The following is a 12,765-nucleotide window of genomic DNA, read 5'->3' as shown; positions in this document are numbered from 1 at the left end:
CACTAAAGTCGATTTTTTTTTCTTCGGTTTTGTGCATATCAGTCTGTAAAATTGGCGTTCAACTCGGACAACATCATTCCCAGCAGTGACCTGGGAGTCCAAGATGCATCCAGACATCCTTCCCATGCTGTTCCAGAACCTTTTCAGTGATGTTTCTATCAATTTCTGACCTTTTCATGTGAACCAGACGCCCTCCCCTCTTCAGAGCACGGGGTGCCTGGTTTAATGCTTTGGTTCTCCCATTGACTTCCATTGTGCTCCGGTGCTCTGTAGAGCACCCGAGCATCCCAAAGTGTTCTACTCGAGCACCCGAGCACTTTGGTGCTTTATCAACACTAGATCACAAGTATACAATGCTGACTTGTTAAATCTAAAGCCATGATCCGTTTCCAAAATCAATAGCTCGCTTTTAAATAGCTGGAATCAGACACCAGGGTATGCGCTATCAGAGGGGATTGTTTCAGGTTCAAGAAGTCAGCCGAAACATTGGCTAGACTTACTTACTTTCATAGCTCTACTTTTGGCAATATTGGCCGATTAAAAAAAAATAAAAAAAGAAGTATAGAGCGATGGAATCTGGAAAATAACATGTGGTCAGAAAATATTCTTTTACTATTTCAAACTTAATTTTTCAATGGAAAATAACTCCCTTTACAAGAGGTGCCTAACATAGAATGAAAAAATAAAATTAGAAGACATGACCGCCAAGACCCAAAATTACATTGTCCATGTTAACCATGTAGTAGAATACAAGTAACCAATCTGGAATAAAGACATATACAATTATTATACCAGAGTATAACCCCAATACAGTAGCAGGAAAGCATAAGGATACATGTACAGTACAATAATAAAGACCAAGTTGACCCTCACGCCCCACTAAGTATGGTATGTATAATTCAATCAATCCTTTGGTTCAGTACAACCCGCAGGCCTTAGAGTGACCATACACATGAAATACCTGTTGGCTATCTCTCCCATCCTCCTTATACAGTACACTGCCATGCCTGGCCATGAGTGCATGTGCTTTCAGTCGGGAGCCTGACAAACACCACAGACAAATAACTTTGCCGGTGGCTTATTTCCTCAAAATCAAATTGATCGGTAATTTTGAAATCCAACAGCCCAATCCTTCTTCTCCCGCTGACATCTTCATGCCCCGTTACACATTAGATGGTCATCTGCACCCACTGGGTTTGACCACTATACTGTAATACTGTATCTCTAATGTGTACGATTAAATTTTAAGTACGCATCACAGATATCAACCACATGACTTGTTAACATAACTTATTCTCATTTTCTGGAATGTACTGCACTAACTTGTCGTAACTCAAAGGAGTCGTCTCGGGTCAAATAAAGCCAGTCGGATATGTCATCAACAAGGAGGGCTCCTATCACTGTGACATATTGTAATTTCTACCACAAAGTGGTAGCAAAAGTAGGAAAGGCACCCTTTGCTACTGGTTCAAGAGTAGGATGAATGGCGTAACTATAGGAGTTGCACCAGTCGCAGTTGCCAGGGGGTTTCATAGGTCTCCTTGACCATACTAAGGCTAATTGTACTTCTTTGATCTGCTTTTTGATCTCATTTTAAGTGTGGTAGCCTGAGTATTGCAAATTTTTGGGTGCACTGAAATACCAGAGTAGAGAAGACAGGGGCTGAAGATTTATGGATGCACAGATTACTGGACATCCCCTGCTATCAGAAACTAGATTAAAAGACTACTAGAACATGCATACCCCATTAGAAGGGTTGTGCTGGATTGGAAAATCATATCTTTTTCAGTGTTGGACCCATTAGAGGAATTTATTCTTGAGGCCCAACCGCTATATCATCAATAATGTCTAATAGGTTTTTAATCAAAGAAATAGACCATAGTGGCCATGGATTGGCTCCAAAGGAAGCCAAATGTTTTTTTTTTTCTCCTGGACCTTTGGGCTCTCTATGGTATCAGGGCCTGAGTCTACCAGAGGATCCTCAGAAACAGTGCCATGGATTATTTTGGTCACTGCATTTCAACTCCAATGAAGTGAATAAGATTGAGCTGCCATATCACACACAACCTGTGGACTAGTTTGGCACTGTTTTGGGGTAAAAAGTAGCTATGGTTTTCTAATCTTGTACAACCCCTTTCATACCACATCTTCACTGGACCTTCTTGACATAGTTTACTGAATAAGAGTAGTCTTCAAGATTAGTATACAAAGTTGCGACTGGGCAGATCAAAGTATAATCATGACTATAGGTGTTGATTGGCTGAATGGGCTGAATGGACCTACAGAAGTCAGAGACTAAGGGATGTGGTTGTTCTTTAGTTGAAGCAGCAAGCATTCACTGACTTTGAATTGTGTAGGACGATCAGTTAAACATTCTCTTCGCTAAAAAAGTTGAAAATATACAAAATCTTTCAATACTTAGACATATATTAGGTGCAAAAGTGCTTCTGGGCCCTAAGGCAAAATCCATGATAGGCTCCCACCGACCATGTGCAATTTATTATATCAAGGTTTTGACAGAGAGGCCTTAGGATCTCCTCAGGCACAATGGCCTGTATGCAGATACTACCTCTCCATCGCCTATAGCTATTGCCCTACTTGGTGTTGCAAAAAAAATGATATTCTACTTTTATTAACTAATCCAGATCATGGCATAAATCATGGTATTGCCCTTGAAGAGACTCCATTTTTGTCAATTCTTTCTTTTTGAAAACTTGTTCCACTTCATGTCTCCAGACTGAGTGGTTTTATTATACTGCAGTGGTTTTGAACATAAACTATGTTCTCCTTCTAAGTAGTCGTTTCAAAGTGATATTACAAGATTTTTGTGCCAATGGTGGAATTCTCATCCAAAACGTTGTCTGTACTAAAATTAAATTTTATGACTTATGGATACGGAGGCAGACACTTCTGCGGCAAGACCACCAGCAATGTGACAAAAGAGTACAGTAAATTCATGTGAAATCCATCAAATTTCTTGCAGTATCATTCATGGGGAAGGTCAGACAAATACAATTGGGGACATTTAAAGGGGTTGTCCTATGAAAAATATTCTAGCATCTGGATCTGAATACTTTTGTAATTGCATGTAATTACATTTTTCGTATAGATTAGTAAATCTATCTGCATGGCGCCACCTGCTGGTTGTTCTTTTCCTTATTTCTGTGTCCATCTAAATACTATCTATCAGGTGGTGGCAAATTCTCAGTTCCATCCTTCAACTGACACCTGCTGGACCTACTGGTAGAAGCTGTGAGCATTACAGGGAGAAAGGACGCTCCTAAACGGTGATTGGTAGGGAGCTGCAGCAGAAAGGACCCCCCCCCCCCCCCCGTGAAAGGACACGTCTATGAACTGTTAGAGGAATGAATGGGGAGATCTCTGTATCCATGTGAGGTACAGGGCTGGTTCTAGCCTTGTGATTGTCATTTCCTATATGATGTCTGATTTTCATTTTCACATTAATCATGGAGTAACCTCTTTAAGAAACTTTGTTACCCATAGAAACTAATTAAAGAACTCATTTAATTCTCCATTCTGCTCTTTAAAAACAAAATAGCTGAGGGGCGCGCCCAGTGTCGTAACCATGCAGTGACGGTATTTTTTCAATCGAGACGGGAGCGGGCGGCCTCTCCGCGATTAAGTGGATGAAGTGAGTTTATTTTTATTTATTTTTTTAACATCAAATTAACCCCTGAGCATCTGAAGGGTTAAATGATGGGGGGGGGGGGGGCGACGTGATTGCTGTTCCCCGTCATTCCGCCCGCTCCATACAATGCAAAGTGATTTGTGACAAAATAATTAATGACAAATCAAATTTATTGTCAAAGTTTGGTGAAGCTGCCGAATCGAATCTTTCAAAACTTTGCTCATCTCTAACAACTACTGTACATGAGTCTGAAACTAGGAGCAGGTTGCATACGGAATATCAAGTGGTCTTAACATAAATGAAGGAAAGAAGACTGCAGATTTCAATTTAGGGAAACCCTTTAAAAAATTAAGGTAACCACTAATGTGAAAAAAATATATAAATACTGTGTGAAAGGCATCCATTGAAAAAGATCCTTATGGTTTGTTGTGGGAAAGGTCAACCTTCCAAAACTTTTTTTAATATTCAATCAATGACCCATAATTCTAAAAATGGAGACTTATAATAGGATTAAGTTGCAAAAAAATCATGACATTATATACACATTGGAAACAATATGAACCAGTCACTTCCAGGAATGGAGACATTTGAGTCAAAAGTAGGAACTATGGATCTTAAAGAAGAACATTCAAGAGGAGGTTATTGTGACAACTTATTGACCATTGCCTCAAAATATTAAAACCATGTATTAAAGCTTCTTCAACCCTAACCTGCTGCAGTATCAGCTCCTTATCAATATATATTAAGATTTGTTGCAGAAACTCCTGGGACTGAAAATCAGTTCTATTCATCAATGAGGTTCTTTTGGTTTTCTGGATTACTGCAGTCCCTGTTCAGATGAATGGGGCAGTCTCAGAAAGTTTTGCAATATCCTTAGCACTGGCCAGCCCTTTCAGCTAGTTGGCCACTGGTGGAGGCTTCCTTGGTATTTTAATCCTGGGTGGGAAAAGCCACAAGTGACAGCTATAAAATGCACATGTTCAAAAATAATAGCATGAGGGTACAAAATCCAGAATAATCTTACTTTGTAAAGCTTTGTCCTGCAGGTGTGTGTTCAACCTCATATCCTACTTGCTTCAGAACATCAATCACGGTATTATTTCCCAGGAAATGACCTATGAACGTAAGACAAATGCCATTAACATGTGCAATGCAAAATAATGCGCAGCCTACTGGAAATTATAGCCACTAAAACCAGAGCAGATGAACAAATGAAGGAAGGAACACATGCACGTGCTGAGTCCTCCAGATTAAAGGTGGCCATACAGATTTGATCAGGGGTTAGCAACCTTCTGCACTCCAGGTGTTGTGAAACTACTATTCCCAGTATGCTCCATTCATTTCAATGAGAGTTCTGAGAAGAGCAGCACGGAGTATGCATGCTGGGAGTTGTAGTATCAAGACAGCTAGATGATTTCTGTCCAAGCCCATCAGTTTTGGAGGCAACCATCTAAGTCTAGTTTCACATTTGCGGCACAGCTCTCCGGCAGGCTATTCCAGCAGAGAACAGTATGCTGGAGTTCCCTGGATTCAGCATTTCCGGATGTTACCAGAATGCCTGCTGGCCCCGTTGACTATAATGGGGTCGGGCGGAGATCTGGCAAATATGTCATTATTTGGCCGGACAAAAAACGCTGCACGCAATGGTTTTTGTACGGCTGATTCCCAGAATTCTATGCTGAAACAGCCTGCTGGACGGCTGTGCTGTGAATTTGAGAGTAGCCAAAAGTGAATGAAGGTATCCAAACTCTAGAGAAAAAAGGATCGGGTAGGTGAATTTCAACATGCCTAATCCTTTTGTTCTCACGGGAGATCATCTGCTACCAGAGGTATCAGGCATCAGCTTATTCTCCTCTCCCTATTGAGAACACATGCATGTGCATGGGAGGTTAGAAGGAATAGGTATCGGACTCATGCACACGACCGTATGTAGTTTGCGGTCCGCAAAAAAAATGGATCCACAAAAAATACGGATGACATACGGAACGGAACAGCTGGCCCCTAATAAAACAGTCCTATCCTTGTCTGTAATGTGGACAATAATAGGACATATTCTATTTTTTTGCGGAACGGAATGCCCAGGTAGTACCTTCCGTTTTTTTTGCGGACCTATTGAAATGAATGGTTCCATATACAGTCTGCAAAAAAACCCGGAATGGACACGGAAAGAAAATATGTTCGTGTCCATGAGACCTAAGAGGTGCTTTTTTTGGCTGTCATAAGACGATGGTCCACAGCATCAGAATCCCACAGCAAGGGTATGTGAAAATGGCGTGCAATGTCTAACCTAATCAAACCTTAGCTTATATCCGCTAGGCAAACATGTTCTGTACTTGGTTGAGACTGGAGCAGAGCAGGGTTGACCAGGACTTTGTCACCTAACAGCCACACACATCTAGAGAAGGGATCAGCAACTTTCGGCACTCCAGCTGCTGTGACTACAACTACAACTCCCAGCATGTACACATACTTGGCTGTTCTTGTAACTCCCACAGAAGTGAAAGGGGGAATTCTGGGCATTGCAATTTAAGAACAGCTGAAGTACCTGAGGTTGCTGATCCCTGATCTAGAGCCTTCCCTCCTCCAGATACAAAAGTATTTTGTGATAATTCTATAATATAAACTTGTTTATCACAAAAAACTCAATTTTTTTAATTTATTTTTTACCATTTTGGTTAAACAGTGTCAATCAGGAAAATGTCCATGGCAGAATTATGGCTCTGCAACATATGGAGTAGTAACAAGATACCGCTAGATGTGCCCGGGGCCTTACTGTACTTTCATGGGCCTTTTTTGTAGCACACAGCAATCGGCTGAGCATTGCATGGCGGCACACAAGACCCTTATGTCGCTGTATAGACTCTCAAGTATGGCTCTGTCTTGCACATTTGGATCAGCGAAATTACGTTCACATCTTGGCTACATTTAGTATTTTAAGGGGCCGTCGGAGTGTTTAACACTGATGGCCTATCCTCAGGATAGGTAATCAGTATCTGGTGAGGGTCCGCAGATATGCTGCTTGAAAAACGGAGTGCCGCTCACATGACCTGTCGAGGTAAATGGGTCTGAGCTGCAATACCATTTACAGCCACAAGCCAATGGATGGTGCCATGTGCTTGGCAAGCTGCAAGGAGGCTGTAGTGCTCACCAAAGCGAGTTGGACCTCCAGCGATCACATACTGATGACTTATCCTGAGGATAGATCATTAGTATTAAACACTCTGCTTAATACTTTTTCCAGTAATCTGAGAGCGTCACTTTACTGGTTACCTTGAGATGGCTATCTTATAATTATTAATTATTACAGGTTAGGTGTTCAGTTGCTGAGCAGTTTTCTCACTGCCTCCCCCTCTTCGTCCTCCATGTAATAAAACATAAAAGACACAATGCTATTATCCTAATTTATTGTGACAGATGGTGAAAACTCAGGTCAGTGTGTCTCCTGCCTTGGGAACGTATTGCAAATGTGAGAGGAACAGCTGTAGCGTGCACGCTAGTGCACATGCATGCACACCCCAGGGAGAGTTTCACTGATGTGTAATCATGCAGCTACGACTGGTAACCCTTTCAAAACCAGGTGTACAACCGTCACATCCTCAATTAATGTTTATCTCTTCCTGTCGTGTGACATAATTATATGAGGATTTTCCCAACATGTACCGCTCATACTGCAGAAATCAGAGGGATCTCTTCTCTAGATAAGTTTGGTCTGCATTTTAAGTGTCCTAGCTAACAGCATTTACCATGAAGAACCATATAGTTGATTCTGATGAGCCCCCAATTGTCCACTAATTGTTGACTTTGTTGTCTCTGTAGAGATCAGAAGAACATCATCTTATTCGACCAATGGTTTTCTTGTGCATGTTACTACATAGCAAAGTCCAGAACTGATAGGCAATCTCAATACTACATTGTAGATCTAAAAGTGTTCATGGCTGGATGGTGTTGTTCTTATGATCACTAAATTGTTTCTTCTTCACTACAGAAGCAGCTTTCTTTCTCTTGGAAGAGAGCTAATCTGCATATCCAGTTTCCAAGGGAGCACTCTGTGGTCTATAAGACTGCCTATGCCAGTACTGGCACTCTCTTCAAGAAGGCACAGTTTCTCCTACCTACAGTACATCAAAAGTCTCTAATCTAGTCAGTCAAGCCTACTCTTTACCAATGATGGTCAAGATCTCAGAGACAGCTGTCTGCAGACGGGACCTCTTCTCCTTTTGGAAAAGACTCTTCGCACAGGGTTAAAATCATGGTAGAGAACCTGGTAAATGGTTGGAAATTGACCAAAGTGTAGCTACCTTCACAAGGTGACATGACAGACAGTTAATCTGCATATCCTTTTCCCCACTGAGCACTTCCTGGTTTTCAAGACTAACTATGCCACTTCCGGTGCTCCCACAAGGAGAAACGCTACCCTCTGAGATCCACAGAAGACACTGAGTTAGGTTGTGCATCAGTTTCCAAGGTTTTGAAACTTTCAACATTGGTTCTTAAAAAAGGATGAGGGTTGGCTTTCAAGTTTCTCAGCCCTTGTAGCCCAGATCCTTCTGTAGAAGACAAAAAAAAGTTGACCATAAACCTGCCGATTTTGGTGGGACCATCCAACATTTGGTAAAATTGTTAGACAGTGGTTTATTATCTTTCCCCCATTGAAAACACTGAGGATTCATGTGTATGGGTATGTATAATAATAATAATAATATGGGTCATTTATTAGAAATAACTGCCTGCCAAGTTGTATTGAAAGGCCTACTGAAAGTGTATAGTCATCTCTACACTTTGCAAAGTGTGTTTGATAGACAGCTTCTGTAAATACTAAAACACAGATGGGCTTACCTTAGGTTTCAAAGATGGGAAGCCAGTGGTCCCTGACTCTTGTAAGTCCTTCTGGTTTAGAGGGTTTGGGAACAGTTTGATAGTATTTCTGTTTTGGAGAGGGCTTATGAATTGATGCATCACTTATTTCATACTTTTGTGGGCACTCCCCTCTATTCTCGTCTAGCCTTGTGTCTAAGCTCTAATATAAGGAACTGCTTGTGCTGGTATCTACTAGGCCATTTTTCATGGCTCACTGTAAGTTCCCATTGCACATCACTTTGGATTCCACATTATTTGAGGTTCCTCGTTAAAATTAACCAAACCCTTTTTAGCAGCATTGATTCTAGTGGATAATATAGCATCCCTGGAACATGTATAGGTCTGTAACAGTCTAGTAAATTATAAGTTATAATTTTGCTATGTAAGAAGAAGGTGCCATTTTAGCCTTCACTGATGTTTCTTGGCCAGTACCTCCTGTCCTCCTGACCTTACAGTGTTTCCTCATCTATATGACATTTCTGAGAGCCAAGTTTCAACATTATCCGCCACAAGTGGAACAGTATCACCGGGCACAAAAAAAAAAAGTGATGGCTTTTCTGAAAAGAGCCCCTGTTGAAAAGAAACAGCTCTGTGAAAGTGTTACATGTCTTATCAGAGGGAAGCTTGGCAGACTCTTAACAATCTGGTGCCAATGAAAGAATACCAGGTCACACTTAAGTTCCTTCTCATTTTCTCACGGATAGAATTGATAATAAAGTGTTGAGAGTTCATGGATTACCTTTCTGAACATTCCTATACTATGTGGACTATCTATCTATCTATCTATCTATCTATCTATCTATCTATCTATATTTTTATATACTATTCAGCCATAACATTAAAGGGGTTGTTAGAGTTATGAAAAAAATATACATAGCACCATAAATCTGATGGGTAGCAATATATAACTAAGCTAAGCAAGTTTTTGAGGAAAAAATATCTATTTCCTAATTTCCCTGGTTCTCTTCTGGCCCTTTTTTACCTGCAATAACAACACTCTCTGCCCCTCCCCCTGCTCTGCAAAGGGAGTGAATACACGTGGTGCCCTGAGTGACATGTCTGCCTGCTGGGAGACTCAGCAGCATGTTGTATGTGTAGAACTACAAGTCCCAGCTGTATAATGACACTGCTGATACACACAGGATCTTCCCCCTACCTGTTCTTATGCAATGCTCTGCAGAACTCCTCTGTCAGCATCTTGTGCCCAGCATTTGTCTCCTCACTGCCTGCAGCTACTCAGTAAAGCCTTCAGCCCTGAGTCTGTGCAGCTGAAGGGGATAAGAATCCAGGGAGAGAGCAGACTGCAGAAGACGGCAGTGCAGGGGGGGCATGGGGTGGCCAGCACAGTGACATCTCATGTACAGACTCATATCTGATCTCTTAGGCTTGTACCTTGTACATGAAACATCGTCAGAGCAGGGAGAGAAGCTGACATCACAGGTCATGTGACCCTCAGTGCCTCAGTGAAACCTGAAAAAGCAGCAACTGGAGATAAAGTAAGTGAATTGCAAAGTCCTTACATTTGCCTAGTTAGAAACATATAAAGAACAAAACAAAAAAAAGAACTCAGACAACCCCTTTAAAATCACTTGCCTGATATTATATAGACCCCACTGCTGCCACCAACACAACTCCAATTGCTTTGGCATGCGCTCCAAAAGTCCTTTGAAGGTGTCCTATGCTATATGGTTTCAAAAGTTAGCAGAATATCTTCTTAGTCCTGTAAGTTGTGAGGCATGACCTCGAAGGTTCGGACTTGATTTTACATCAGATCCTACAGATACTCAATTGGATTGTGATTTGGGAAATTTGGAAGTCACCCCAATAGTTTGAATTCCTTGCCATGTTCCTCAAACTGTCCCTGAACTATGTTTGCAGTTCAACAGGCATATTATAAGTCTGAAAGAGGCCACTGTCATGAGGGAATGCCGCTGACATAAGGGGGGTGCTTGGTCCTTACAATGATTAGATAGCTGGTATGTGTCACATCCACATGAATGCTAAGGCTTCATGCATTTATGAGCCTTGGACGCCCATGAAAATGCTACTGGTTTACCAATTGCCCATCCTTCGACCATCTTTGGAAGGCACTAACCACTACATACTGGCAAGACCCCACAAGTCATTTTGGAGACGCTCTGACCCAGTCATTCAACCATCACAATTTGGGCCTTGTCAAAGTCCCTGAGATCTTTACTCTTGCCCATTTCTTTGAGTTTACCAGGAATTCCACTTGGTGCCCTCTATACGTGGCTCATTTGAATATTGGGCATCAAACCTTCCAGCCCTTAAAATTTGGGAATGTGGGGAAGGGTCAAATGGAAAAAAAAATCCTGCAGATTACTCAGGGGGGTAGAACTGCTGGAGTTAGGTACCTTAAAAGGTTTTAGCAAGTGCAAGTCCTCTTTAAATCTACGGTCATCTTTAATCATGTGTCGATAGGATGTCATCTGAATCATGTAGATTGCTCTTACGGGTGAAACTTCCATAGTTATTTGACCAGATGTGGAAAGTCAATTCCTTCTGCTACACAGATCACATTTGGTTTTTAAGATTGGAGACTTATCATCAAAGTCCTTTGGTGGAATGCCTCTCCTTGATCAGTAAGTACAGGGTATTGTAAGACGTCTTTTTAAATCATAAACTCAGATTCAGAATTGCAAAAATCCCTAAATATTCTTGGAGTAATCTGTTTCTGATTAGGCCAATGCAATGTGATCAAAGTCTCGTCTCTGCATATAGGAGTTTACTGCATATAGCTGTATTGATATGTAAACCTTACTGCCTTGGACACAAATGTGATACTTGCATGTGCGATATACTGTACATTACAGGTGAAACATGTTTTAAGAGCCTATAAGGGGAGTGTAAGTAAGACATACAATACAATAAAAATCCAGTTCAAAATCTAGTGCATATCCAGGTTGTTTAACCCCTTACATGCCTTGAGCAATGGCACCCACTGCATGTAAGTGGGGACAGAAGGAGTGGACTTCCTCTATCTCCCATCGGCACCCCACAAATGCGATTGCAGGGTGCCGATGTGTGTATAGGCAGGCTGGTACCTGGTGTAGTCCCCATGCCTGCCTTGAGTGGTCTCCACTTCTCCAGCAGGCTGTGCCTCTCTGGCGCAGCCTGCTGATCAATGTCAGTATAGCACTAACATTAAAATGCAATGAACTATAGGGATAGTGCATTGTATTTTAAAAGCAATCAAAATTTTGACCTGTTGTCACGTAGCCCCCTTGTGGGAATATTAAAAAAAAGTTACAAAAAAATATGTTAAATTAAAAAAATTCCAGTTTAAAGATACACTTTTTTTTCCATTGAAAATACTCTTTTCAAATATTGCAAAAATAAAATCTCCCTCACATGTTTAGTATGACCGGGTCTGCAATGACCCACACTACACAATTATCATGTAAATGCCGTAAAATAAAAACAGAACAAAATGCCAGAAATGCTCATTTATTCTTAGTCCCCACCGAAAAAACTTAAACGATCAAAAAGTTATTTACCCCAAAATGAGACCAATGAAAGCTACAAATCTTTCTGCAAAAATCAAGCCTCTACACAACTCAATAGAAAGAAAAATAAAAAAAGTTATGGGTCCTTCAAAAAGATTTTTTTCATTTAAAAAAATTATTGCACAAAAGTAGTAAAACGTAAAAAAATAATATATGTATTTGGTATCGCTGTAATCGTACTGACCCAGAGAATAAAGATATTATATTTATGCTAAAAAATGAACACCGCTAAATTTATAACATAAAAACTCAGTGGCAAGTTAATCAGAAAGTTGTGTACCCCAAAATAGCACCATTAAAAATGACAACTTGTCCAGCAAAAAACAAGCCCTCGTACAGCTACATAGACAGAAGATTAAAAAGTTATAGCTTTTGGAAGGTGACGATGAAAAATGGAAGAAAAATGCTGGGTCAGCCCACAATAGGCTGGTCATGTGGTTAAAGGGGTTGTCATCTGGGATTTTTATTTTGTAAAAGTGTCAGAATGAGTTTAAAAAAAAATACAATAAAAGAAGCAATACTCAATTCACCGATACCTCATCGCTGCCATTCAGATTTTTACCGGGTCCCCGCTGGTTTCCACTTTCACACAGGAAATTACAGGAAATGTCCAATCAAATAATGACTGGTCAGTTTAAAACCCTGACTACATGTATGGTGGAGGTAACCAAGGAGTGAAATCAAGTTTTTATGTTAAACTTCTACAGTTCATTTCAAACAAATCCTAAAATC

The 12,765-nt window shown here is 40.7% G+C and overlaps 1 protein-coding gene across 1 annotated transcript in view; it reads right to left on the bottom strand.

Moving 5' to 3' along the window:
* TRABD2B (TraB domain containing 2B) overlaps nucleotides 1–12,765 on the bottom strand; it is a 267,881-nt gene that overhangs the window by 71,182 nt on the left and 183,934 nt on the right. The window contains exon 5 of the mRNA XM_044302192.1: nucleotides 4,674–4,764. Within this exon, the coding sequence (XP_044158127.1) occupies nucleotides 4,674–4,764 (91 nt within the window). The remainder of the gene's footprint in view (nucleotides 1–4,673; nucleotides 4,765–12,765) is intronic.

The sequence above is a fragment of the Bufo gargarizans genome, chromosome 7 (genome assembly GCF_014858855.1).
Source record: "Bufo gargarizans isolate SCDJY-AF-19 chromosome 7, ASM1485885v1, whole genome shotgun sequence".
NCBI lineage: Eukaryota > Metazoa > Chordata > Amphibia > Anura > Bufonidae > Bufo > Bufo gargarizans.
Note: the sequence above shows the minus strand (reverse complement) of the source record. Positions and strands in the feature narration are given on the sequence as shown.